Here is a 26,927-nt window from a genome sequence, read left to right as displayed (position 1 = left end):
CTCACTTTCGGACCCACCTTTAATGGACTGTTTGGGAGTTAAGACTAGGTTTTAGGGTTAGGGATTTAGTTTGGATGGTTAAGGTTAGGGGCTAGGGAATGCATTCTGCCAATGAGTGTCCTCACTAAGATAGAAGTACAAACGTGTGTGTGTTTGTGTGTGTGTGTGTGTGTGTGTGTTTCTGTTCACATTGGGTCACAGTTGTTGCTTTGAGCACCCCCAGGAGAGTTGTGTCCTTTAGTCCCAGGGCATGAATGTTTTGGTCGACACCTCAGGGGATTTCTAACTGAGTTGCTTGCCGACTCTGATTTTCTCCCGCTTGTGTGCCCACCCACATGCACACACCAACTCACAGTCTAACCCACATTGTCACTTATCACAGACGTAAGTCTTTAATATGCACAGTGTTGCCTGCAATCTAAAAGCGGTGACGAGGCACATGGGTCACCTTGATCTATTGCCAACAAGCACACACGGTCACATCTGGCAACAGATGTGTCTCCGTGTGTTTGTGTGTGTGGGGATGCAGAAATAGAACTCTCACTGTAAACATGTTAGTTGTTTCTACAAAAGTTGCCACTTGTTTAATTCAATCTATTCTGTATGTGTGTCTCTAAGTTGCTTTCTAGATAAAAATATTTTTTTTCTTGGTTACTTCGGTTTTGTCAGAATGTTTCATCTTTATTGTAATAAAATGACATTCATTATTGTGCGATTGAATCAAAGCTTTTACTATCTTTGATCCACCACTATGCTACGTTGGGGTTTGATTCTCTGAATGTTTTCAAATGCTGCTGTACATCTGCCTTGCACACAGCCCCACACTTAAACATGCTGTCAGGTTTTAAAGAATGAAATAGAATGAGTGCAGCCTTGATGTTTATTTGTATTAATCATGATCAACCCAATTCCACCCTGTTTCTTTTCTAGAGTAAACGACTGCATCCTGCGGGTGAATGATACAGACGTTTCTGAGGTTTCCCACAGTAAGGCAGTAGAGGCCCTGAAGGTTGCAGGTTCTATTGTCCGACTATATGTGCGGCGCCGGAGGCCAATGTTAGAGACCATCATTGAGATCAAACTCATCAAAGGACCAAAAGGTGTGCTCTAACACACACACAGACACACTCACGCTCACTCAATGTTGCAATTACTGCAATTAAAATCTACCTGTGAGTGATGTTATTCATATCACCCTTTAGTGACTAGACTTTTTATAATATTATATTTACATAAAACATTCTAATTATAAAAGATATCCATATGCTGGTATGTCATGATTTATGTCCTCTTGTAATCGTGTTCACACCTCATGTCTAATGTCTGTCAGACACGTAACCCAGACGCTAACCGGCTACTTTCATGTGCACACACACAGGGCTTGGCTTCAGTATTGCAGGTGGAGTTGGAAACCAGCACATCCCTGGTGACAACAGCATATATGTCACCAAAATCATTGAAGGTGGGGCAGCACAGAAGGATGGGCAACTACAAGTGGGAGACAGATTGTTAATGGTGGGTACCTGGTATTCTGGCACATGAGTCCCATTTTTAGCCTTTGGAAGATGGTTTTTATACACAGGCTGTTTCCAGTTACTTTGGTTGATGAAACCTCTGATCTATAGAGCTATTTTCAGACATGACCTTCGGAGAATGTCCAGAGAATCGGGTCCAGAATTTTTCCGGGGGTTGACTTTTACACATGTACAACGCAGCAGGAGATTCTCCGTTCTGACGTGTTCACAACAACACAGAAATCTCTACAGGGGTCAGGGCTGGTGCAGCAGGCAGAGACAGGCTGTACCGCATCAGTTCGGCTGCAGAGATCATGTATTTTTGTTTACAGCACATTATTTTTCCCTTTGATTTTCATTTGTGCATCCATCATGTGTTAGAAACGTTCTCAACACGCTCACCTTGCGTTGAATCCTGCGGAGAATCTCCTGCTGGGTTCTCACATTGGCTCTAGGGTTTCTGCAGACTTTAAACAAGGGGACTGGCCAGAGAAACTCAACAGAGGCTCTTACACAGACATCTGCATCCACACATACAGCCCCTCTGGAGAATGTCCGTGCATGTCTGGAATCAGCCTAGTTGTACTGTGGTATTAACATCTCCGTTCATGAGTCTACCACACACTGAACAAGGAGCGTCCATTGCTCAATATCATGGAGGAAACAGCTAATTTCCAAAACACACCAAAGCATGAAGTTTACTTAAGTGCTCCTTAACTGGCATCATCGAGGGGAAATACAATTCCTAAAACTACTACAGAATAAATTCAAACATAGAAAATCCAGTCCACCCAGAGTCCAGACCTTAACCCAATGAAGATGCTGTGGAATGAGCTCGGACTCGTTTGACATTACGTTTGACCAGTTATTTAATCCAAGGGTTAGCCTCAGACTTCTACCACCATTGTGGATATCTTATGGATGTCTTCAGTCAAGACATGAATGATTATAATTTCTTGTTATTATCAATATCATCTTGTCTGAAGAAGATCAAATCACATTTTATTACATATTGCATTAATCCATGTCACTCCAAAGAGCTCCCCTTATTTTTCTTGCCACTACAACAATGTTGAAGAGATATGATGGAAAGACACACTCATGTTCTGAGAATTCATACTAGGACACAGGTTTTGTGCAGTTGTATTGTTTTTTCTATGATAACAACATGAAAATTAGAACAATAGTCAAAAACAATCTAAGTAATTTCTGTAAAAACAGTAACAGTAAGGGTTTTTTGTGGTCAAGTTTTTCCTCACTCGAACCGAGGGTCTAAGGACAGAGGGTGTTACTACCTGTACAGATTGTAAAGCCCTCTGAGGCAAAATGTGTTTTGTGAATTTGGGCTATACAAATAAAATTTGATTTGATCTGATTTAACAGACAGACTAATTACAGATAATCCCATAAATAACATTAGACTTTTTATGGGAACTTATCTTGTCAGTGTGTTTGCAGCTGAAAACATGCAAACTAAATGACAGCAACAATGTAGAAACCTAGCGGCTCAATAGTTTAACAGCAAGCTTTCTCTTGAGGAGGGCCTCCCTCTTGACCAGCACTTAATTTAATTACCTTCCTACTGTCGCGTTCTCACCAGAAGACCATCTGTCATAATCCAGTCCCCTGGAGGCAGGGAACACGCTCGGCTGCGAGCAGGAAGGGAACAAAGGGCAGCGTTTAAAGTGAATAACTAAACACACAAAGACTTCTCATTGTCTGGACAGGTGAATAATTACAGTCTGGAGGAAGTGTCTCATGAAGAGGCTGTGACCATTTTGAAGAACACATCGGACGTGGTCTACCTGAAGGTGGGAAAGCCCACCAATGTCTACCTATCAGATCCCTATGGGCCTCCTGATATCACACACTGTAAGTCACCGTCTCTTGTATTTATCAGTTGATTTGTCATCTTTCTTTATAAAAGTTTGACTATGTTAAAGAGAAAGTTGTGAGGCAAATGTCAAAGACACATGAGATTTGTGTGAGTGAAAACCACATCTCAGAGCACGACTGTGAGTCAACCTCTCTTTCGCAAAACCTTTAGTTAGTTACCTTAAGTTCAGTGCACACAACCTCGATTTACCATCACTTTATGAAGTTGCTATGCCACTAATATTACCATACTATTCTTACCTACATGTCAGGCAGACACAGAACACATGTGATGTTGTGTTTTAGCCACTTAATGATTGTAAATCCAATAATCAATCTCCTTTTAACTCGTCGCTAGTGTACTAGTATGGATTTATGTGCATTTAAGCTCTCCACTCTGGAGTGTTTTCACCTCGCACTGCTGCAGTGATGAGAGTGCCCACACTGAACAATACTGTAAATGTACTGTTAAACCCACTAACCCCCCCCATTACATCCTGTGAACATGTAGAATTCTCTCACTTGAGTTCTTCATAAACCTCACTTTATCCTTACTCTATAATTCACATTTGAAATCTCTTTGAACAAAAGCTGACCTTTTTTACTATTTATTAGTTTTTATAATACAGACAACTATAACAGATATTAATCCCACAATCATTCATTTTACTCTTTGTCACTCTACCCCCACAGCTTTCTCTCCAGCCATGGAAAATCATATCTCTTCCCCAATCAACAGTGGAACTCTGGAGTACAAGTCCGGTCTCCCCCCCATCTCCCCAGGGAGTTATTCCCCCCTTCCTAAGCACTTACTGGGGGAAGAGGATATAAACAGGTTGGATGGTTTTTCCTTCTTACGGTAATTACCTCCCACCAGACTACTAGAAGTACAGGTAGAAGCTTTGGCCACCCTTCTCCTCCTGTCTCCTCATCCTGACTGATTTGTGTTTGTGTTGCAATTCAAAAAGCAATCACATCTCCAATGGGAGATATGTTGCAATTTGAAAAGATCACCTGCTATCTTTGTGAAATCCCACTAATCCCAAAGTCTGTTTCTCCCTACAGTGTTTTTCAAAGATGGCCCCACAAAAAAAAAAAATTCTGTGTGGATAAAAATGCTCCCTTGATCCCCGACAAGGGCCTGCAATATTTATATCCTCATCACATTTGATCTAACATATTTATAAAATACAGGTTCCACAGAAACAGTTATTTGAAAACCACTGTTCTGTTGTAGTCCAGCATTTATGTTATGCTGTGTTGTGTTTGCAGCTGAATGTCTCTTTTATGATTTCTTCTTGTGTGGTGCCATTGTCACTTACGTCTGCTCCAGGTTTCAACTAACAACAACTAAACATAACAGAGCCATGGTTCTGTAGTGTTTTATTGTTGGTGGCTGTGATGGTTGTTTAGAAAGGCTTTTGTAATGTTGTTAAAGGGGATGTGTAGAGAAAGACAGTGTATCTGCTGCTCTCGTCTGTTAGGACGGCATCAGAAGTCATCTTGCTGTATCATTTGTGTTTTCTTATGGATTTTCATACGGCTTAAGATGAATCGTGGCACATACCCATTGTTGGACCTTGGTGCGTCTGTTTGGAATCTCTTTGTCACATCTGTAAAGATAAGCCACAATAATTAGGAGCAACACAGGCAGTGGTGCATGCAACAAAAAAACATTTTTATGAAGCAGTGCAGAAAAGGGAAATGGCACACGAGCAGTGGTGTGTGTGTGTGTGTGTGTGTGTGTGTGAAAAGGCTATTAAACCGTAGCATAAATCAGATGTGAGATCTTAAAAACTATGCATTACAGCATTTTGGACAGCTGAAAGAGTGCACAGTCCAACAAAGTTTACAGGAACATTTATGTATTAATATTTTTGCAGAAATATTCAATGAAAATAAATGGATTGAATCTTTTTTATTCTTAATAAGCAGTAAAAGTGGAAACTAAATCAGTCTATGGAAGTGCACAATCTCTGAATGCTGCTCTGCTTAATCCCTCAGTTTTTTTCCTTGCCTGCTGTATTTTTCTACCTCTTTCGTCAGCTGCTGCCAGTCCAAAGAGAAGAAAGCTTAATCACAGGCAATCATTAGCAACTCCCCACCTCAGCTACCCTAACACCTAATCCCAAAGTAAGCTGCCATAAGGCTTTGGACGAAATGGGCCAAATAACTGATCAAGTCAAATCTAAGAGTAAAGCTTTTCTTAGTCTGGTCAGCAAATGATTCCACAGGTGGATGTTCCTTGTCACATGGAAGGTTTGGTGTGAGTGGCAGTCTCAGCTGGTCTATTTCGTATGTCACAGCATTTGAGGAATGGCTGTTAGATTAGGCCATTGTTGCGTGCTGTGCTGAAATTTATGCTGTGTTGTCATATTGCATTTGCAAAAGGAAGAGCGGTGCAGAAGTATTGCAGCAGAGTGATGACAAAAGCTCGTTTCAGAGGATAACTGAAGGATTAGTCCTCCATTCTCTTTGGAGATAAGAGGTTTACTGTTTGCTATTGCAGAAGGTGCATCACTAATAGCCTCTGAGATTACCATGCTGACCTAAAGTGTAGCACTGTGTTCCACACATACAGTTAGAGCACACAGTGTACACTGATGATGCATGTCCAGTAGCTGCATTCACTTTTAAACTCTTCAGCCTGTTTAAATTTCATTCAATTCACCTTTAACATTTTATTATCATTAGTATTATTATCTTTAATAACCGTTTATCAATGAAAAGTTAAAAGTTGTTCCTTATTCGCAAAATTCTAAATGTCATCGTGATGATGACGTTTCATTTCCCTCTCCTCAGCCACGGTCGGCGAGAAGGGACAGAGTTTGTGAGAGAGAGAGAGAGAGAGAGAGAGAGAGAGCTGTAGTAGGATGAGGGCAAGACCAGTATGGCAGTGTTGTTGTTGTTGTTGTGCTGCAGTATGTAAGGCAGGCCAAACAGTGATGTCATGCCACCAGTCTGTGTGAAACTCTTCACGTGTGTGTGTGTGTGTGTGTGTGTGTGTGTGTGTGTGTGTGTGTGTGTGTGTAGGAGACCTACACACTGTCTACACATCCATCTACTCTAATATATTTTTCTGCCTAGTATGCCTACAAGACACACATTACAGTCTCACGACACTAACACACAGTGTCTCGAACACACACATCATGTATAAATGACTCCTGCATGCTGCAGTAAACACACTTGAATCCACGTCGGTTCACAATCAGCAGGGATGCACACACATCGTTTCCTCAGTGTTGAGCTAATATTATGAATCTGATGCATCCTCAGCAGATAGCTCTACATCTCCATGCAGGCGTACTGTGAGCGGACATAATACACAATATTACGTTTTGAGATGATGTGGTCGATGACAACAAATCTCTGGCATGCAACATTCACATCACTATTTTCAAGGTTGTGTCTTTTTCTGTTTTCAGTTGCCTTGGTTTGTTGTGTGTAACACGCCTCCAACTGTTTCTTTGATCAGTGTCTTAATGTTTGAAAGAAATAAAGGGGAAACATTAGAATAGTAAAAAATGCAGCATTTCATGAATGCTGTTATCAAAGGTTTATCTTTCCATCTTATTAGAAATCCTTCGCTAGATGATGGGGAGGGTCACAGGTTTGATTCCCAGCACTTCCAGTTGAGGTGAGGTATTTACTGTGCTCTGTCACCTAATGCATGCACTTGCATGTTTGTTACTGCATGTGTACAGATCTATTCTGTGTAATTTGTCACTATTATCAAATTGTTGTATTTTATCAGATGCAACATTTAACAAGTTTAAAATAATATCACAATCACATATCAGCCATCAGCTGTTTTTCATAAGCTGAAAAACCTATATCAGTTTACCATGCACCTGGAATTTCATCACAGCAAGTTTTTAAGCATGAACCTCTTTTTATTTGTTTTTTGCCTGACCAAATGGTATGAACATCTTCTGAAGTGGCTTTTCTTCTCTCTTTCTTGTTTCTCAGAGATCAAATTTCAATTTTCACAAAAAAATGCAAAAAAAAGTGGCTGTAGTTTTTATTACAGAAATCAATTTTCTTAAAATCGTTAGTTTTAGACATCAAGTAATACCACTGCTACATTTGGCATGTTGATATACAAATTTGTTAAATGAATATTGATGTCTTTATACAGTTTTCAATTAATTGACAAATTCATTTCATTACATGATTGTTAGCTATTTCTTTTTTGCTACTACTGGATTCATTTATCACAGAAATATTGTCATACAGTCTTTTCAAATTAGATTTTATGGGCTGTGGCAAAAACGTCTCAATAATTTCTGATATTTTTTAGACTGAATTTAAAAAAATCAGACAGATGAATTGATGATGGCAACAATTCTCATTGTACCCATACAATCTATATAGCTGTTTTTTCAATGTAAGATATTGATTATGTTGCCTTTTCTCTTTATGATGTAAAGCAGGGCAGCTCTTGTGTTTGATTTTAGGTTTTGACCAGCGATAACCACATATAATATACATCATGTATCAGTGGCTCCTCCACCTCCACCATATCCAATGCTTCTTTATTTATTTTTTTTATTCCTCCTGTCCTTCGTCATTATGCCTCATTCTCACTTGTGTTTATCCCAGTCGGTTCAGCCCCACCTCCGTCTTTGGACACTAACCTCTGCTCTTGTCTCTCACTCCACTGTAGGCATCCCGAGCCAGTTTACAGCACTGTGAACAAACTATGTGACAAAGCTCCCTCCCCCCGACACTATTCCCCAGTGGAGTGCGACAAAAGCCTCCTTCACTCCGCCCCTCTCCCAAACTATCACTTAAGCCTGTTCCCTGACTCGGACATCACCAGGTACTTTTCACCACTCCGCCACTGTGTCCCATCCCATTCCCACCGTGTAAATGGAATGCCATATTACCATATATTCTTTACGACCACATATTTTTTTCTCATGAATTCAGTTGCTTGCATCCTCCTTCAAGCCCCTGGCAACAAAGCCTTTCTGCAATTTTTTCGACTCTCCTCTCTCCTCTGTCTTCAGGACTCTGCTGTAGCAGTAGCTTCTTATCTACCACCTGCACATTTTTATTTTAAATCAAAGTTTGTTTTTGAGCACAGACAGAGGAACTCATTGCCTGTCACAAAAGAATTATAGTGGCATGTAAGAATGAAGTCATGTTAAGGACCTCTGGAGTTACATTCACTATCATTACGAAGGGATGTGACACACTAGAAGGAAACTATAAAATGCAGGTAATGTCTTTGAATGTAGCATAACCATAAGGTGCTCTCCATTCAGGTAATTCACCTACTTCCCATAATTCCATGGTAAAATCTTCCAGTCCTTTCTGTGGATTTAACAGTAGAGACTCACAGCAGCACCCCTTCAATGTGGAGCTGATGGTAATAGAGCATTAAGTGCCAGCTGCTGTGGAAACAGCACCATCACGGCAATACTGATATAATTGTATGATTGTTGCTCTATTCAAGGCAAGATGATTATTAGCACCATTCAGGCCCAAGGCAATTCAAAGGGTTTTACAGAGATGTTGGATAATTAAAAACATTTGATATGAGACATTAAACAATCAAACTGAATTTGAAAGAAAATGTAAAAAAAAATTAAATAACTGATTAAATAATAATAATTAAAAGAGGTTACATATGTTATTTACTGGTATATTGAATCAAACAATACATTTGTAAAGCCTGATGTAAATGAGCTGACAGTTTCAGATTCTGAGAACAGTAAGGAAATCTGACCTGAGGGGTCTGGAGGCAACATATTGTTCAAGCAGATCAGAGATTTATCATTATGATAAGAGATTACATAAGATTCCATAAGGGGATTATATTAATGTTATATAGAAGATGCCCGAGAAAGGATCGTAGAGGAACTCCACATGGATTTATGGTTTGCTTAGATTCATAATTACCAATTGACTGCAAACATTAAAATAATAATAATCCAAATTCAGAAACTTTCTTTCTTTCTTTTCTTTCTTTCTTTTTATTTTCCATTACAAGTACATTTTGGTCTCCTTAGAAAAAATTCTGAATAGTTTTACAAACCAACTCTAAATAGGAGATACTATTGGTTATATGTGTTGTTTTCCCTGCATCCTGACACAGCAGTAGATCCATAGTCAGTGTTGGAACAGCAGTCATACGACTTAAGGTGCTTTTCCTTAAAACTCATAGAGCAGATGAGATGTTGTGCTTCACGAGTATTTCACATCCCGTTTGGTGAATGCAATGCCTTCATCCTCTTACTCTAAAGATGCAAGGAGCAGCAGAGAGGGGGAGAAGCAGAGGCCATGTCACACTAATGGACTGCACCCTAACTCGTGGTTTGATCATGTTGCATGTGGCCTGGTAACAAGTGACCTTGTATTTGGATGCTTTTACTAACCTCATTCATACAAGCCTGACCTTAATCTTTTACTACCATCTAACACTGACCACATACTGTATGACCTCTCTGTGCTTATACATGCATCATAAAAAATATTGCTTGATTTAGATTGAGTAACATTATATTAGTCATTGAATTTGTGTGTTAGAGCATGTAGCTGCCTGTCATGTCTGAGCATAATGTTATTGTTCTGCTTGTAAAACTGAAACAAAATGCTTTTATTGTTAAACCAGTTCCAGCTAAGAACCATTTTGTCTTTACCATGGTAACACTGCTACTTCACTGATTCATTTATCTTCAACGGAGGAGAGTAAAAATGAGGTATTTCCTTTGACTGATCCAATAACGACAGAATCACATCTTTGGGACTGTGGGCAACCAAAGGTGCTGGGTCATGAAATATGAGCCTGTATCGTCAGCTATAAGACCGAGTCATTCAGCAGCCAAGCTGAACCCTCAGCAAAGCCTAGCTGAGCTTAAAATGAACTGTGGCATTAAATTAGAAGAGCAACAACCTTTTAAAATGTCTCACTGGGTAATTGAGTTTTGTAATGCAAGATAAAGCAACCCAATATAAATATATATTTTTAGCCTGGGATTACCACAGTTCCCCTCTGATACTATTCAGTTTTTAAATGTAGCTTTCTTCAATTTCTTTGGAATTATTTGTTTTGGGGACAAAATATTTTATGAGCTCATCTATTCACACACCTTGCATCCTGCTAATATGTGACTGTATATTTGTATTTGAGGGGCTGTTTATAGCGTTCAGCAAGTATTCAGTAGTAGTGATGTAGTAGTAGCAATTAGAGTGTTCACCTGCTGTGAATGGTTATTTGTTATTATGAATAGTAATTTCACTTTTAATCACATGGTAGATGTGACAGTGAATCCTGTGTTGGATGAACAGATACATGTTACATGTTATACCTCTGTTACACCTAAATTAGCAGCTATCTACAGATTTAAATCCCACTATAAAAGCCTATTGACTTAGGAGTTTGCTTTCCTTTTCTTTTCCTTGATGCGTCATGTTTGACGTCACAAATGCACCAAAAACTGAAGTGCTCACTCTCTCGCTCACTCATGTTTCCATCACTGCTGATCAGAGCTGTAGATGATAAAAACCAGTGTCTACTAAGGAGGGAATGATTGACAATTGTATCCATCCCCAGTGCAGACAAAAGCCAGATAATGGTGGGTGTTAGTGGGTTGTTTGACCTGTGGAAAAGGGATTTTACAAGGAGATTGGTTTGGTAGTGATGTAAAATCTTCATTAATTAATGGTGGCATATACAGTAACTGTGAAACACTGATTGTAGGTTTGAATTTTATAGTGTACTTATTTATCCTTTCAGTATGACATTGTCCATAATGCAAGACAATCATCATTGTCCTCAAGTCTTTTAAGTACCATGCTCACCTTACTTTGCTACCTCACTACATTTCACCTACACTCCAAACCAGCTAGAATGCAGCGAGGTTTAATGCATCTAAACAAATAACCAGCTGGTACATATTTAAATAACAGTTCAGTATATTTCAAAGCTGTGATTGAAATGTAAATCATTTGAGAAATAAATGATCATGAAGGTTACAGCCTACCACAATTTGAGAGCTAAATTAAGATGTAGATGATATTGCCTCATCATATAGGCAAAATGGCCGTGCTAATTAAATTAAAATGAGAAAACTACATGAAGCTCAGATGAATTTTTCTGAAAATATCATTCACAAGCTGTACTTCTATATTAAGCTTTGTTGTATCTCATCTTTTCCAAACGTATTATTCATATTTCAAATGGTCCATGATTAATCATTCATTCACTGTAGGGAGTTGATTAAGTGTCTGATGTAAACCATGCAACAATAAATGTTATCCTTGGAAATGCAACGATAACAGGCACCAAATGTCTGTTTTATGATGATTGGTTATTCACAGACAGTGAGCAAGGAATGATGTACATATGAAAAAGATACATTCTCTCCATATGAAACCTCTGCTGCTCTTTGCTTGACTGGTGCCTTCATCCACCAGGAGGACAGGAGCTTTCTGCTGCCTTCCACTCTTCCTTTTATAACATAGACAAAATGTCAATTCATTCTGCAGGGCATCAAAACTAGAGTGCTGTGTAACCAGAAGATGTCTTAGTCTTGCAAGGTTGCAACTAGGATGGTTGAAGGTGATGGGAGGGACGATTAGAGGGAGGTCAGTTTCTGTGCTCATGTAAATGAATGTTGTGGAAGCCCAGTTTAGCATAACATGTTGTGTGTTTGTACATACAGTAATTATTGGCTTGTTAGAGTCTAGCTGAAACCACCAAGTGTGTGTTAAAGCCAGAAACTCTAAGTGTCGGATAGGAGGCTGGATTTGTTGACAGTGAGAAAGTAAATGACATACTGAAGTAGAGGACAAATGCTTGTTATGCATCTACAAAGGCTCAAAGAAAAGGACATTGAGTGCACACTGCCATCAATGACTCTGCTTCTTTGTGTGCCTGAAGTTGATACTCATTTGTGCCTGTAGTTGATGTTCAATTCATTCACCAACAGATGGCAGTGTGCTGCTACTACATTAATGATAATACTGTTCTTTGTCATCCTCTGAAAAACTCTGATTTCTGTTTACTTTCTAAATCAGTCCTGTTTGACTCTGAGAAGAATCACTCCTGTCATCATTCAGTAGGTTTCTCTCCCACCACTGTTTCTCCATGTAGACACCAATTCAGTTGTAAACTACACAATATTTTCATCTGGGGTACAATGAGCCAAATCTTGAATTCGTAGTCTGTGGCCCTAAAGTATGTTTATTTCCAAGTCTGTGCCTTGATGCATTCTTTTATGTGTGTTTTTATGTGTAAGAGAGAGAAAAAGAAAGAGCCTGTGTGTGAGTGTGAGAAAGCAGTCAGGTTCCCTCTCCGTCAGAACTGAATTGGGGACAAGTGATCCTAAGTAGAGCACCATCCCCCTGTGGAGCTCCAGCAGTCTTTGAGCTCTGTTTCCTGAGAAAAGCATCACTGAGGCTTCCATCAACACACCGTGCGACCGTTGTCCACTTCTCTGTCCTCCACCATCTGAGCTTAAGATGTTGAGACCCACTGACTCCCCCGAGTTGATGTACTATCTGAACTGTTTCTACAGGGAACCCAGGAAGGTCGTGCTCCACAAAGGTTCCACAGGCCTCGGCTTCAATATTGTGGGCGGTGAGGATGGCGAGGGAATCTTTGTCTCCTTCATCCTGGCCGGAGGGCCTGCCGATCTGAGTGGAGAGCTGCGGCGAGGCGACCAGATCTTATCGGTGAGTGCACAAGAACCACGTCAGCAGCACACGCATGTTCGAAGAAAATGTTAAGTGAATAACCATACATGTTACTGTCTGGATTTGGAGAAGCATTGTACAACAGCTCAAATTAACTATAGATTACAGATCTGCTTACCTGGTGATAAAAAGTCTTTATATGGAAAGACCCAAAAAATAAAATGAATATAATCTAAGCTATAATTTCAAAACAGTGGACTGTGTGATTCCACTGAGTGACCTGTGTGTTCCCCAGCATATTAAGTGTAATGGTCCTACTGGCCCAGATTCATTTTCAAGATCACACACAACAACCTGGTCTTTTATTTTTCTATCCCTGTATTTCTCCAGTATTATGACTGAGGTGTGGTATATCCGTGGTTCGTAACTGTACATAGATTGTAACAACAATCCACTGTGGCCTGGGTATCCCAATTACTTTAGCTCTTTCGTAACTGAAACAATTATTTGATTAGTCAATTATTTAAAATGAATCTGCAACAATTTGGGTAAGCAATTAATGCTTCCGGTAATGTTAGTCCAATGTGAGGTTTTTCTACTTTTGTGTCTTGTATATACACAATTTAAGAGTGTAAATGAAATATATTTGGGCCTTGTACTGATCAGATTAATGGCCAGGGGTCATCATCTGTGAAGTTATAGGTGAAATTCAGTCCTAAAATGTAATAACTGAAACACAGTTTAGTCAGTTTTAAGTTGCCTCAAAGAGCACTATTGTTTAACTACTTCAATTTGTGTCTAGATGTGTTGTGTGAAGGAAATCTTTAATGAAGTCCTCATATAACACATCTACTTACTATAGGCACATGTAAGATTCTGTACTTCATCTGGGCAGCATTTCCTTTCCAAAAACTTGATATTACATGCTATGATCAAACTTGCTTACTGTAACATTCAAAAATTAAGGTAATACTAGATTGACAGACTGGTTTAAGCATATGACAGCACTAATTTTCTGCCTAATGTAATTGTGCTCTGATTTACTCCGTTGAAAATTTATCGTAACAGGCCTTATTTTGGCTTCTAAGAATAAATCCTGTGATTAATATGATTTATCTTTTAAAAATAGCCCCAGTTATAAACACTCCTGGTTTTAAGGTTACAGTCTTTTGTTATGAGAGGATACCGTGAGGTAGGGTTGCTACAATCACTTTGAATGAGTCCAATGCTAATAATGTAATACTGTTAAAGCAGCAGCTCTTACTCATCCTGCATTGTGTGTTTGGCTGTGTTCACGAGTGCCGTGTCACAAGTAACAATAATCAAAGTATGATGATGACTGACTGAGGTAATGAACAGTTTACACTGTGGACAGTAGCACGCAGGAATTGATTGTTCTCCCTCATTATAGCTAATTGTAATAGCTTGCCTCCCACACTGATGCCACTCTCTTCAACAGATTACACTTTCTATTTCACTTCAGTGTCTCGCTATTGTAAAGCCCAGAGAAAATCTAATCAGCATGGCACTATCTGGCTGTTCACTTGCATCCAATCAGCACCACGGTCTGCCTTGGTGAAAGCAGCCAGTTAGCATTCCAACAGTGGCCTGGATTTGAAGTCTAACAATAACCTGACCTGTCTCTTCCCACCTATTGAGCACACACTCCTCAGTCTCTGCACACGCTATGTTCTTATTCTGTGGCTCTTTGAATTTACACTTGGGCTCTTTAGTCTGTTGCCATTGTTCAATTAAGATTACACACCAAGTGTTGTGGGAAAGGCGTGTGAGGATGAATTGATTGTTTTTACATACGTCTTTTCCAGTCTTATTGACTACTCAAAGCACTTTACAGTACAAGTCACATTACACGCATTTACACACACACTTCTATCATCAGTGTCTTTTCTTTTTTACACCATTACTGCCAGCACAGCCATCAGAAGCAATTAGGGCTTCAGTATCCTGCCTCGGGACACTTTGGAATGCAGAATGTGGGAGTCAGGGATTGAACCATGTTACGGCTCTGAATCATATTGTGTGTGTGTCCAATCTTCTGTTTAGTGGATGACCCTCTGGGTTTTCCCTCTGTTGGAATATAGATGTGGTTAGTACAGCAACTCTAGCGATAATGTGACACAGGGGAACACTTGTTATGGTACTTTAATGTAAGATGCAGAGAAAAATAGATTTAATCAGTGTCTTTAAAGATGAGAATTCAAGAATAATATTCTCACTATCATTGTGAAGTGTTTAGGTGCATCCATTCATAAACACAAAGACAGATGCATTATGATTCTGATCACAATATCTGGACAATGTCATACTGAAAGGATAAATAAGTACAATATAAAATTCAAACCTACAATCAGTGTTTCACAGTTACTGTATATGCCACCATTGAGTCCAAGTGAACATTTTTGGCAATTCAGAAATTCCCTCAAAGCGTGAGAATGAGCTCATTGATGAGACAGATGGACAGACAATCTGAAAAGTGAATGCCTCTGGCCACAGCTGTCACTGGCATGGAGGCATACAGATTAACATAAAATGAATTGCATATGTTGTTCAGTTTAAATAATACAGTGTATATATAACAATAATCCTGTGAATTTTTCACTTTGTCAAAACAGGTAAATGGCATCGACCTACGAGGGGCCACACATGAACAAGCAGCAGCAGCACTGAAAGGAGCGGGACAGGTGGTCACCATCTTTGCCCAGTACAGACCAGAGGGTGAGTCAGGACAAATAAGTGACTGTATCAACTGGAGCCCTGTGGTTTAAATGTCCTGTTTAACAGTAAAGATATACACAGGGCAATAGTGACACTGGTGTCATCCACCCTGCGCAATTATTATCCGACCAAGTGATGTATCGATACTACCAAGCTCTATCAAGAATTTAAGTTCTGTTCACTATTCAAAAAGCAGCCCACAGGATTGTCTCTCCACATGTCGTGAAGACTGTCAGGAGAGAAAAAAATAGAATCACCACACTGTGGTTGCTTGCCTATACGTCACAGTGCAGTTCTGTCCACACATTATTTTCTAGATTCATATAAGGTCACTGTGACCTTTACCTTTGAAGAAATGTGAGGCGACTGTGATCTTTGCCGTCGACCTTTGAGCTACAACTGATTAAAAGTTGAAGAAATCTGCAGGAGCAACAATATATCTGAGTGCAAGCACACAGTTTGAGCAGAAGCAGAGCAAGTTTAAGTGTAAGCAGGAGCTATTCGACTGCAAGGGCAGGGTTTTGATGAAAAAAAACACACAATCTGATCATAAATTAAACAAGTTGTGCTCAAACTGATAGACCACACTCTTGAATAAAATCCATATTTTCTGTAGAAAGCTTATTCACAAGACAAACATGTATTTGTACCAAATTCTAATCAGGTCATCCATAAGTGAATTGTGTCAGATGTCATGAAAATACCTTCAGTCATTCCTGCCATATCGCAGGCACAACAGCATGGGGCCTTTGGCTTCCAAAATCTGATCTGTTCATTCTTGAATCCAAGTGAATGTCAGGGCCAAATTTGAAGAAAGTCCCTCAAGGCACTCTTGAGATGCATCGTTCACAAGAATGGGATGGACGGATGGACGAACAACCCAAAAACATAATACCTCCGGCCAATGGCTGTCAGAAGGCCAGAGACATATAAATGTAGTTTTCATAAAAAACTAAATGGTTTGTTCCAATTTGTTGGAAATGGCTTTACTCATTTTCAGTAAGATGCTGCCTACACACTATACCTTCTGTGTTCTGCCCTCATAAACGTGCAGGAAACCCTTTCTTCCCTTTGTCCCTTCTTTTCACCTCACAAGTGCAGGGATTTGACTCCAATGGACACTTACACAGTTGTCTTACAGATGAGATTTGGATTAAAAGTATAGTTTGGATTATTTGAAGTGGGGTTGTTTTTGGTACTTATTTTCTGCCGTAGAATTATGAGGTCATGCTCAAAGTTTGGTACAGCTGTGGACTTAGCCAGCAGCGAAAATGCTCATTTGAAATTTTAGCCACTTAAAAAAATGTCCACCTAAAAAAAGGAAATCAGTTTAAGTGTAATCTATAAATTGAATATTCTTCACCACTTCATCTGCCCTCTTCTTTGGCACTGCATTTTTAACTGTTGTACTTCTCTATTCCCATACATAAGATCATTCACTGCTCACTGAATTATGTAGCAGCTGCTGATCAGCTTGCACCGGACAGAGCTGAACTTCACTTGTGTTAAGATTTCAAAGATGGTGTGAGTTGGTGTTTTTCTTGGCTGATCGAACAAAGGAGTGTCTTTGTCACCAGGTTCTGTTGAGTTGTGGCTTTTTGCAATGACTTGTGCAATGTTGTATGCAGTCCTCACTTTTCTGATAAGGATTATGGAAAACCACCACTAAATAAGAAAACATCTATACATGCTGAAGGGCAAATAAATTCCCCACAATCTGACAAGCATGCTCTTTATGTCCAAAATTGGGACATGATTGCCCGTCACAGAATATATGTCATCAATCAGTTGACCACACATATTTGGAGATGAGATTCATCCCTCATATAATCACCACATGGTGACATGTGTCTCATTTAGTCCATGTATTTAGGTCGCTGTTGGCAAAGTCCATCAGTGGCTTTAGATTTTGTGATTCCAACTTAGTTGGCTAAATAAAAGTTTGCTATGTTGATAAGACTGTTGCCTGTGACTCTTTGGATGTCTAAGACTCCGTCATAATGTTACAATTTAGTGAGAACCAAGCACAAATTAACTTAGGGTCCTCTGGTCTGGGACGGGTTTTTTTTCCAATTTAGCTTCAGGAATGAGAAGGTGTGCCAGATGTAATGTGAGGCACTGGTATCCTTCCATTCAGAAACATCCTGAACAAGTCCCACTCATAGCAGCAGTAGCTCTCTGGGTCCTTGAGCATTGATCACAGTTCACACACCTGCACCCCAGGTGGCTTGGGCTCTTTCTTGGGCCCACACTGAACACCATCTCATCATCACTGTCAAAATCACTCAATTTATTTTCTTTTGTCTTCTTTTTCTCAAACCACTGGAACTATGACCAAAACAGCTGATGTGCAGCTTACATTACTGCATAGAGTAGATGCACTTATGTGTATGAATACACATGGTCGATATATTGTAGTGCCAAAGAAAAGTGCTGTTTGATGTTATTGCTGCTGGCCCGGTCCACAGCAGTAGGCAGTACTCAGTAATCCCGCCTCCATCTCCTAACTGGGACCACGCCAACTCGAATCTACTGCAGGTAATAAACTGACTATGGATGAGTACCTCATATGACCCCACTATAAATAATCCAAACTATGCCCCCTTAAGTGTCAAGGTGACACTTCACTTTTGTCTGATACTACCTTCAAAATAAAAGCACCAGGAGCCACAGTGAAAGCATCCATCAGCAGAAATCTAAAACTATTATCTAAAATAGATATATAAACATGTATATATATATATACAACCAAGCTGGCCTCTGGGGATTTCAATTTTTTGAATGGATGATAAAGGGAAGTAGTTTGAGTTGAGTGGATTAACAGCACAACTTAATGACACAACAAGTGTTATCCTAATTCATTGTCTTCAAATGGTAAGGTTGCCAAACATTACATGTTGTCTTTTCTGGTATTTTCTACTCTACAAGTAAATCAGTTTTTTTTACTGATACATTTTCTTAAAAACAGCATTAATTATATTTTCTGATTTAAAAAAAACATCCTGTTTGTATAAATCTATTGTGTTTGTGGTTTGTTTGCCCTATACAATTAGCATGTAATTTGAAATAATCAAGGCCGGACATGGTCATGCCAATTCAGATCTACCACAGACTGCCTGCCAACCTTCTGTGAGTTGACATGCAATGGATCAGACAGCTTTGAGAGGTGGCATGTCTACTCTGGTTAGGGTCAACAACAGTGGTATCTACTCTAGGGCTGCAGACGCAGTGACTGTTGGTTGACGACTTCTCGATGTCTCTGAGGTGACAAACTCAAACTGTCACAAACAGTATAACCCTGTTATACTGAGAGCAGTGGTGGGTGTTTGTGTTCCATTCAAGCAGCTCATATTGCTCATATTTATTTCCATATTAATGCAGAGAACGTTGATCAGACTGGAAATAATGGCATCATCTGAAATCAAGAGTCTTTTTTAATTTAGGGGTGATTTTGAAATCCCAAATCTCCCATCTGAGGTGACATCTTGGGCTCTGAACTCCTCTGGGACTAACAAGTGCTTTTTCTTCTCACTCATCAGAACTTGCTCTTTGCTCACCACGACGGGCCCACTCTCCTGCTCCAGGTCTGTGCCACTGGCACCTGTTGCTGCTCTGAGCTTAAGCATCATTCACCAGGGCTCGGCTAAGTGAGAGTCACTGAGTGAATATGATCACAGACAGCCTGTTCACTCCCACCAAAGTGCACCTGATCCTAACCTGTCCTAACCCGTTTGACTCTCACTCCTCCACACTATTTCCACCCTTTACCTTTTGTTCCTGTGCTCCCAGGTTGTGACCTTCCAAACTCTGTCCTCTCTTCTTCCCCTGTGAAAGTGTGTTTTTAATTCATGTGCTGTGTTTTGAGGAGGTTATTAGCACAGTACTCTTGTGTTGCAGCTCAGTGTAAATACAAACTGCCCACCAGTTATCCTATTCATTCTTGCGAATATCAGACTTTTGAAGACTTTTGCTTTCAGAAACAGCAAAGAGCAGACAGTGCTGGGTGCCATGATGCTGTATCACACTCACTTATGCATCTTTTGAATATGAGATGGTGTTCATTGGTTACTGTTGCAAAATATCATGGTGTCCAACATGGTAATGAAATGCTTTAGTAGTTGGCAGCAGACGTTGGACAGTTCTATAGATACAAGCCAGACAAGCTGAAGCAGGGATGAGGAACCTTTTTCATTTCAAGGGTGAATTCAATTTTTATAACATCCTTCAAAGTCCTTACTAAATTATTGAATACATATTTCACACTAACCTCCCTAATGCAATGGCTGGAACTGCCTCTCCTTGTTGAGGCATCTGATGTCAAATGGTACATTTTTGATTTCATGTCTGTTATGAATGGGATCCTCAGGATGCACAGATGGTTTAAACAGCTTGAGCAGAGAGAGGTTGTTGTACCTACTGTAGCTTTGCAGCTAAATGACAAACAAATGAACAACAGAAAACACGCCAAAAAGAAAGACTTGTCCTCTGTCTGTAATATACTGTGATATCAGTAACCTGCTCTGCTCGACGGAAAAGTTGCTTCAGAAAAAACAAAAATTAAAGAACACCTGCAATAGCCAATGGCCATTTTTCACAACCAAATCCCAGAACGTCCTCTTTAATCACTAGCTAAGAACCAGTACCTTGTTTGTGATATATCTGACTATACATGGTCAGACAAAGTAAAAGGGAGAAGGCTTTTCAAGTAAAGGAGTGACTGATAAGACTAACGGACATGGTTTAAAAACAGTTATCCTGTTTGTACATCCGTTTACACTTGTCCCCGCCCCTGAGCTGCTTATAAGCAATGACAGGGGGGAGAGGGAGAGAGGTGTTTCCCTTTCACTACTTAGTCCCGCACTCAGCTCAGTCACAGAAATGGACTGTGTGTAGAGAACAGAGAGAAGGACCACAAGGGGAACACAGTGTAAGGAGGAGACCACAGCCATAGAAGATTAACCATCAAAGTAAACATACAGACAGGTATGTGCGATGTGATTTAGATTAAGACTGGCAGAGAAAAGAAAATGATTTAAGTTTAGATTGTGATTTTGCATTTTGTTGCAGGTGATGTCTTCATTTCGTCATTTTATGTGCTCAGCCCTTTTATGTCTTTGGTAGCCTATCTCAAATAATGAAGAAGCACATGTGAGAGTTTCCATAGTGTGTCAGCTTGTAGGCTTTTAACTGTAAAACATGGTTTCTTGCAAAACAATACTGAAAATACGGTAGAATCTGAATATATTTGGTGATTTAAGCACAATTTTGTTCGTAGTAAATATTCCTTTTCTTTTCTTCTTAGACAGGGTGTATAGTCAGTAGTTGGCTGTGTCAATTCAACTCTATTTACTGGACAATCTGTAAGTGACAGATAAGCGAGCCATGCCTCAAGACCTCAGTTTGTTTTATCATCACTGTAACTGTGCTGTCAGACAGAGCATACTTGTCACCAGAGTCACAGCTTTTCATCCTGTTACTCTGCTGGTTCAGTTCATGGAGTCACATGGCACTGACTGCATGGCGGGTCATGCAAAGTGCATTGATGTAAACAAAAGAAATAAAGGCTTTGTGTATCATTAGTATAGATGTAGCAACAGAGAGCTGCTTGAGTCTCAAATATATTCCCTCTACATGATTCTATTCATGTGTTCGGGGGGTAATACTCAGCTATGGACTTAAAGAAATAAAATCTGCCTGCAGTACACTGTGTTGAGTTTACAGTGAAAATGATACACACATGTTTTATGAGCAAATGTTCTTTGAGTGCACCTCCTCTGTTTATTTCTGCTGGGAGAATAATCATGAATTCATCATCAAGTTCTTCTTCATGTAACAGGAGACACACTCAGTTTTAGTAGCATCATTAGGTCGACCTCCTCTTCTCCACACACTGGAGTTGGAATGTAGACCTGACTGTCACTCTTGATGCATTCTAATCTTGTTTTACAGAGTATGGGCGTTTTGAGGCCAAAATCCATGACCTGCGGGAACAGATGATGAACCACAGCATGAGCTCTGGGTCAGGATCCCTCAGAACCAATCAAAAGAGATCGCTCTATGTGAGGTTGGTCTGTCCTGGATTTTACCCTAGTTTTTAGATGTTCAAGCCGAATTCAGACAATTTAGAAAATAAAAAGCCACTTCATGCCTCCAATTTCCTCCATGTGAGGTCATCTCTGATTTACTTCAACACCATGATAAAATCAGAATACTATATTTTACTTTTCATGCAAATGACCGAGAAAGGGGTTAAAAGAATGCTACTCAGGATATTTCTTTGGTGTTTGGTGTTTTTGCTGAATGCGAAGAGCGACACACATATGCATGTAAAACCCTGGTTTAAGATAAGTGCCTTAAATATTTGTCATTCTAGCAGCTGCTATAGAGCAAGCAGTCACTATTCTCTCTGTCCTGGTAAGCTTTGACACGATTCGTTAAACTATATGAGACAAGAACTGACAAGGAGGAACAATGGTGGAACTAATTCAGTGCATTTGCGTTAAAAGCCCTGTGTGTAAGATTCAGATGAAAGGGAACTATTGGCAAATATTTAATGTAGAATAATCCTCATGATGTTTTCACTAGTTCCTTTCATCTAAATTGTATGAATTGTAGTTTTCTTTAACCCAGAAAAGGCCTTTTATATTTAAATACTTTATATTTACATCGAGGGAGTCCGCCATTTTTTTTTACATTAGTCCAGACTGGACAAACTAAACACCTTTTGAGTTTTTATGACAACTGAAGCTACCACAGGTTCTTTTTTCATGTTTGGAAGGAGAGGGTGAGGTGAAGGGTGTTCAGCTGAAACATGCAATTTCAACACTAGATATCACTAAATTCTACACACTGTACCTTTAATAAGACTGATGGCCCTGTTATCTCCCACTGAATAGAGCACTGTTTGACTATGAGAGGTCAAAGGACAGCGGCCTTCCCAGCCAGGGGCTCAGCTTCAGGTATGGGGACATCCTCCACGTCATCAATGCCTCAGATGACGAGTGGTGGCAGGCCCGCCGCGTCACCCCTCATGGGGACAGTGAGGAAATGGGTGTCATCCCCAGCAAGAGACGGTGAGCAGCAGATAAAATGTTTCTGGCTGAGGGAATTCTAAAAGCTTGTTGATGATTTGTAAGAATTATAATGATTATGTATTTCTAATAGAGGAATATAATTAGGAAAAAGGGTCTCTGTGATTGAGAAGGAAAAAATCATGTGATGAGACACAGACATCAGCGTTTTGATGTTCCTCTGTGAAGGTTTTATTTAATGAAGAGAAAGACTGTCATTACGAGCAGCCTTAGTGTCCCTTCACCCAATGGGAAAAAAGGAAAAATATGACCTTACACACGTTTAGAGGATTAGTCTAATTCAGTGCAAAATGAGACCATCACTTAATTGCTGGCACACATGAGACTAGTTATTGGTATTTTTCTAGATCCTCTGTAGTCATCAGTGATGTTTGAGAAGAGCAGAAATTCAAGTGTTGGGCACTTGTTCTCAAACAAGTGTAGTGTGAGCAGGATCGGTTTCATCTCATCTCTGTGGTTGACGACTGACAAAGCTCTTCACTTGGCAGGGTGGAGAGGAAAGAGCGGGCACGTCTAAAGACTGTGAAATTCAATGCCAAGCCAGGGTCATTTGATTCCAAAGGGGTAAGTGCCTTTATGAGATCTGCCAAGTGGCAATTTTTTATGACCACATTAATTTGATGATTCATGGTGCAGCTCAAATGTAACAGTGAGCTTCCTGTGCAAAAGAAAATGTTATTTTTTAAGTCTTTAGACCGAGTGTATGGCTTCCTGATTAACCACATCTGCACTGTCAGATGTTTGTTCTTTAGCTCTAATGTTCTCCCTGCAGTTTGATATTCACAAATTATTCTGAAAAGTGAGAGATTTCATTGATTCAGCTGAGAACATCAGCCAGTTTCACCATGTGTGTCTATAGAGCACATCCATCAGACATGAGCCAGTAGCACATTTCTATAAGCCATGTAATGACAACAAGAAGCCAGTTTCCTCTTTCTAGTGTTCATTTAAAGAGATACAAATGAGGGGGAAACTATTTGTTAGACCTCCTTTTGGTATTCACTGATTTTAAACTTCCAGAGGTCAAACTTTTTGTACCAGTTTTTAACCATGTTTCATTTTGCACTCAGGTTTTCTGTTCATTCAGTTGTGTTAAAGCGCAAGTATATGAAATAAAATGTACTCCTTCCGTCGCTACTGCACCAACATAAGTTAATTAACATGTAAGAGATGGTGTCTGAAACTTGGGCTGATAGTACACTTTAGCCTGCCTCTCTATGTGACGCTCTCAAAACTGTGTGAATATTACACGTTAGAAGGTTCATTTTCTTTTCAAATGATGAAATAGACATCATATTCATTGTTTGAAGTCTCATCCTCTTGAGTTCCATCTTTTCATTCTATCATTGCATGTGTCTTTACTATGACTTAACTTCAGTTATGTTATGTCTCTCAAAGCATGACCTCGGTTAAGCTTCTCTCACCTTGCTTTTACTTTAAATGCCTCTGTTGCAACTGTGGTACGTCAAGAAGTAAGAAGCCCCCCAGGTGGAAAAAAATGTATTTGTTAGGTTCTGAGGTCTCCATTTTTGTGTAACGGGTGCAGCAGATTGCAGTGCCTGCCTTGCACACTTCTGAATCTCCATGGTCAGTTTTTCCTGGTGCGACGAGATAAAAACAGGAACCCATAGAAGCACAACAGTCTTGACTAGCTTATTACACGAGTACTCTGTAGGCTTTACTACATTATTACATGAGTACCTAGTAGTCTTTACAACATTATTACATGAGTACTCTAAATAATCATTAATACAGTAAGGACTGAGTACTCAGTATAGTCATTACCACATTATGACTTGAGAACTCAGTAGTCTTTACTGCAACATTACTTGAGTTCTCTGTAGGTTTTACTACATTATTAAGTGGATATTCAGTAGTCTTTACTGCATTATGACATGAGTACTCAGTAGTGCTTATACATTAAGGAGTGAGTACTCAGTTTAGTTTTTACTGGATTATCATATTAGTACTCAGTAGTCTTTACTGCATTATGACATGAGTACTCAGTAGTGCTTATACATTAAGGAGTGAGTACTCAGTTTAGTTTTTACTGGATTATCATATTAGTACTCAGTAGTCTTTACTGCATTATGACATGAGTACTCAGTAGTGCTTATACATTAAGGAGTGAGTACTCAGTTTAGTTTTTACTGGATTATCATATTAGTACTCAGTAGTCTTTACTGCATTATGACATGAGTACTCAGTAGTCTTTACTACATTATTACATGAGTACTCAGTAGTCTTTACTACATTATTACATGAAGGCACTTCTCCTAATGCACTCCAATGTATGTGCTCTATTGCATCCCAGAATGCAAAGCACACCTGGCTAAAGAGACTGTTAATCTCTAATCTGCCAAGTAGTCTTGGTAGTTTCAAGCACAAACAAACCTCACCGTTGAGGATGCTTTGTTCCTAATTCACTGTGGTCACACCATTTATCTTAATGGCTTATCTACAAATAAAATTCAATGATTTCTGGTTCTAGTCCACTAAACCCAGTCCATGGAGATTCTCTAAATAATTTATATTCATATAATCTATAATTAGGGAGTTAAATTAAAATATATGGATATTTTATTATTTACTTCATTTAATTCATTAACTGATAACCACTGACCTAATTGCTTGCTTTATTTTAATGAATATTTGTTCATGGACATAAGTTAAAATGTAATTTGATCGATTCACTTTAGTGGAACCAGCATGTTTGTTTGTTTGTTTGACCTGAATGAATAATCAGTTATCAAAAATGCTGGTATTTTTCTAATGATAGTGTAATTGAGCTGCATCATTTAAGCCACCTACTTTCATTATTGCATTCCAGTGAAAAATAAACACATCACACAGTCTCAGGAATCTGTGAGAAACAGTAAGTTTTTACTCTGAAAACTTCTTGACGTCCCACTTTCTGCAAGCGGTTGTTTTGTCTGCATGAACGTGACAGATGTACCTGTTTGCCCCATGCTTTCTCTCCCTTCACAGTCATTCAATGACAAACGTAAAAAGAATTTCATCTTTACACGAAAGTTCCCATTCTACAAGAACAAAGAGGGTGAGCAGGATGGCAGTGATTCAGACCGTAAGTAAGCTCACAGACACACATGTATGTACATGCAGAGGTCAGTGTAGGTCACATGTGAGGTTAAAACGTCAGTTAACAGGGGGTTTAGCATTTCAACGGTAGAGCTTTCTTCTGCTTCCTCTTTTTCCCATGCTGTTTTTGTTGGACCGCAGTCAGAGACGCTGTGGCTCGGATGCTGATCAGTCTGCCGGAGAGAAGCCAAGTCAATGCTGTTCATTTGTGTGATATGTTACCATATGGTAATATTGTGCGACCCAGTTTTCCTTCAGGGATCATTTAGGTTCAATTTCAACAGCCCTAGTTTTATCATGGTGAATTTGGTTCCCCCTGCTGGCTGCTCAGGGTTTGGACAGGGACGCGTCAATGGGCCCACAGCTCCCTCCTTTCACTGCCTTGAACTTTTTGCTCATGTTGCGGCTGTCTTTCTTCTATTCTGGCTCTCTTTGGATGGCCATTAGGACATCCTGGGGATAGGTGATGATGGGTATGGGACAAAGACATTCAGTAAGTTGGTCCAACAGTTTCCTCTTCACTGTTTCCTGTCTGACCTTGTCTCTCTTGTCTGCATTGTTGCATGCTGCATCTGTTGGATTTGTCATGCTTCTCCGTTTGCAGAGTGTTCACCTCTGTTTTGAGCTGGTTACTAAACTCGAGGTTTGGATCACATTGGGTAAAGTTAAATAGTCACAAGAAATACACGTCATGTAAGGATTTTCTTACAGATTCACTTTTTTGTGAACCAGGATTAATCTTTAGGCACGGACATTAATTTGAACTGACGAAGAAGATTTATTTACTAAGAAGAGTCTCGTATTTTCAGTGGAGCATGGTAGTAAATTAATTAATATACTGCTGCTGAGAGCCCTGGTCTGTTTCGATGCTATTATCAGGTGGTCACATGATAACCAACCGTTTGGTTAATCCGAGGGAAGCAGCACAGCCTCACAGGCCTCCTGAAAGCTTTTCACACGCTGG

General features: G+C 39.6%; 1 protein-coding gene across 45 annotated transcripts in view; it reads left to right on the top strand.

Moving 5' to 3' along the window:
* dlg2 (discs, large homolog 2 (Drosophila)) overlaps positions 1 to 26,927 on the top strand; it is a 183,029-nt gene that overhangs the window by 144,326 nt on the left and 11,776 nt on the right. For 26 of the 45 annotated variants that reach the window (XM_069510320.1, XM_069510319.1, XM_069510308.1 and 23 more), the window contains 13 exons: positions 931 to 1,100; positions 1,379 to 1,515; positions 3,242 to 3,386; positions 4,083 to 4,248; positions 6,970 to 7,029; positions 8,059 to 8,214; positions 12,920 to 13,076; positions 15,671 to 15,773; positions 19,313 to 19,357; positions 21,723 to 21,837; positions 22,670 to 22,846; positions 23,353 to 23,428; positions 25,853 to 25,949. In XM_069510320.1, the coding sequence (XP_069366421.1) occupies positions 931 to 1,100; positions 1,379 to 1,515; positions 3,242 to 3,386; positions 4,083 to 4,248; positions 6,970 to 7,029; positions 8,059 to 8,214; positions 12,920 to 13,076; positions 15,671 to 15,773; positions 19,313 to 19,357; positions 21,723 to 21,837; positions 22,670 to 22,846; positions 23,353 to 23,428; positions 25,853 to 25,949 (1,604 nt within the window). Of the gene's footprint in view, positions 1 to 930; positions 1,101 to 1,378; positions 1,516 to 3,241; positions 3,387 to 4,082; positions 4,249 to 6,969; positions 7,030 to 8,058; positions 8,215 to 12,919; positions 13,077 to 15,670; positions 15,774 to 19,312; positions 19,358 to 19,394; positions 20,757 to 21,722; positions 21,838 to 22,669; positions 22,847 to 23,352; positions 23,429 to 25,852; positions 25,950 to 26,410; positions 26,457 to 26,927 lie in introns of those variants that run through there. The other 19 variants (XM_069510321.1, XM_069510323.1, XM_069510351.1 and 16 more) reach the window with 11 other exon arrangements.

Source organism: Paralichthys olivaceus, chromosome 15 (genome assembly GCF_024713975.1).
Source record: "Paralichthys olivaceus isolate ysfri-2021 chromosome 15, ASM2471397v2, whole genome shotgun sequence".
In the NCBI taxonomy this organism is placed as follows: domain Eukaryota; kingdom Metazoa; phylum Chordata; class Actinopteri; order Pleuronectiformes; family Paralichthyidae; genus Paralichthys; species Paralichthys olivaceus.
Note: the sequence above shows the minus strand (reverse complement) of the source record. Positions and strands in the feature narration are given on the sequence as shown.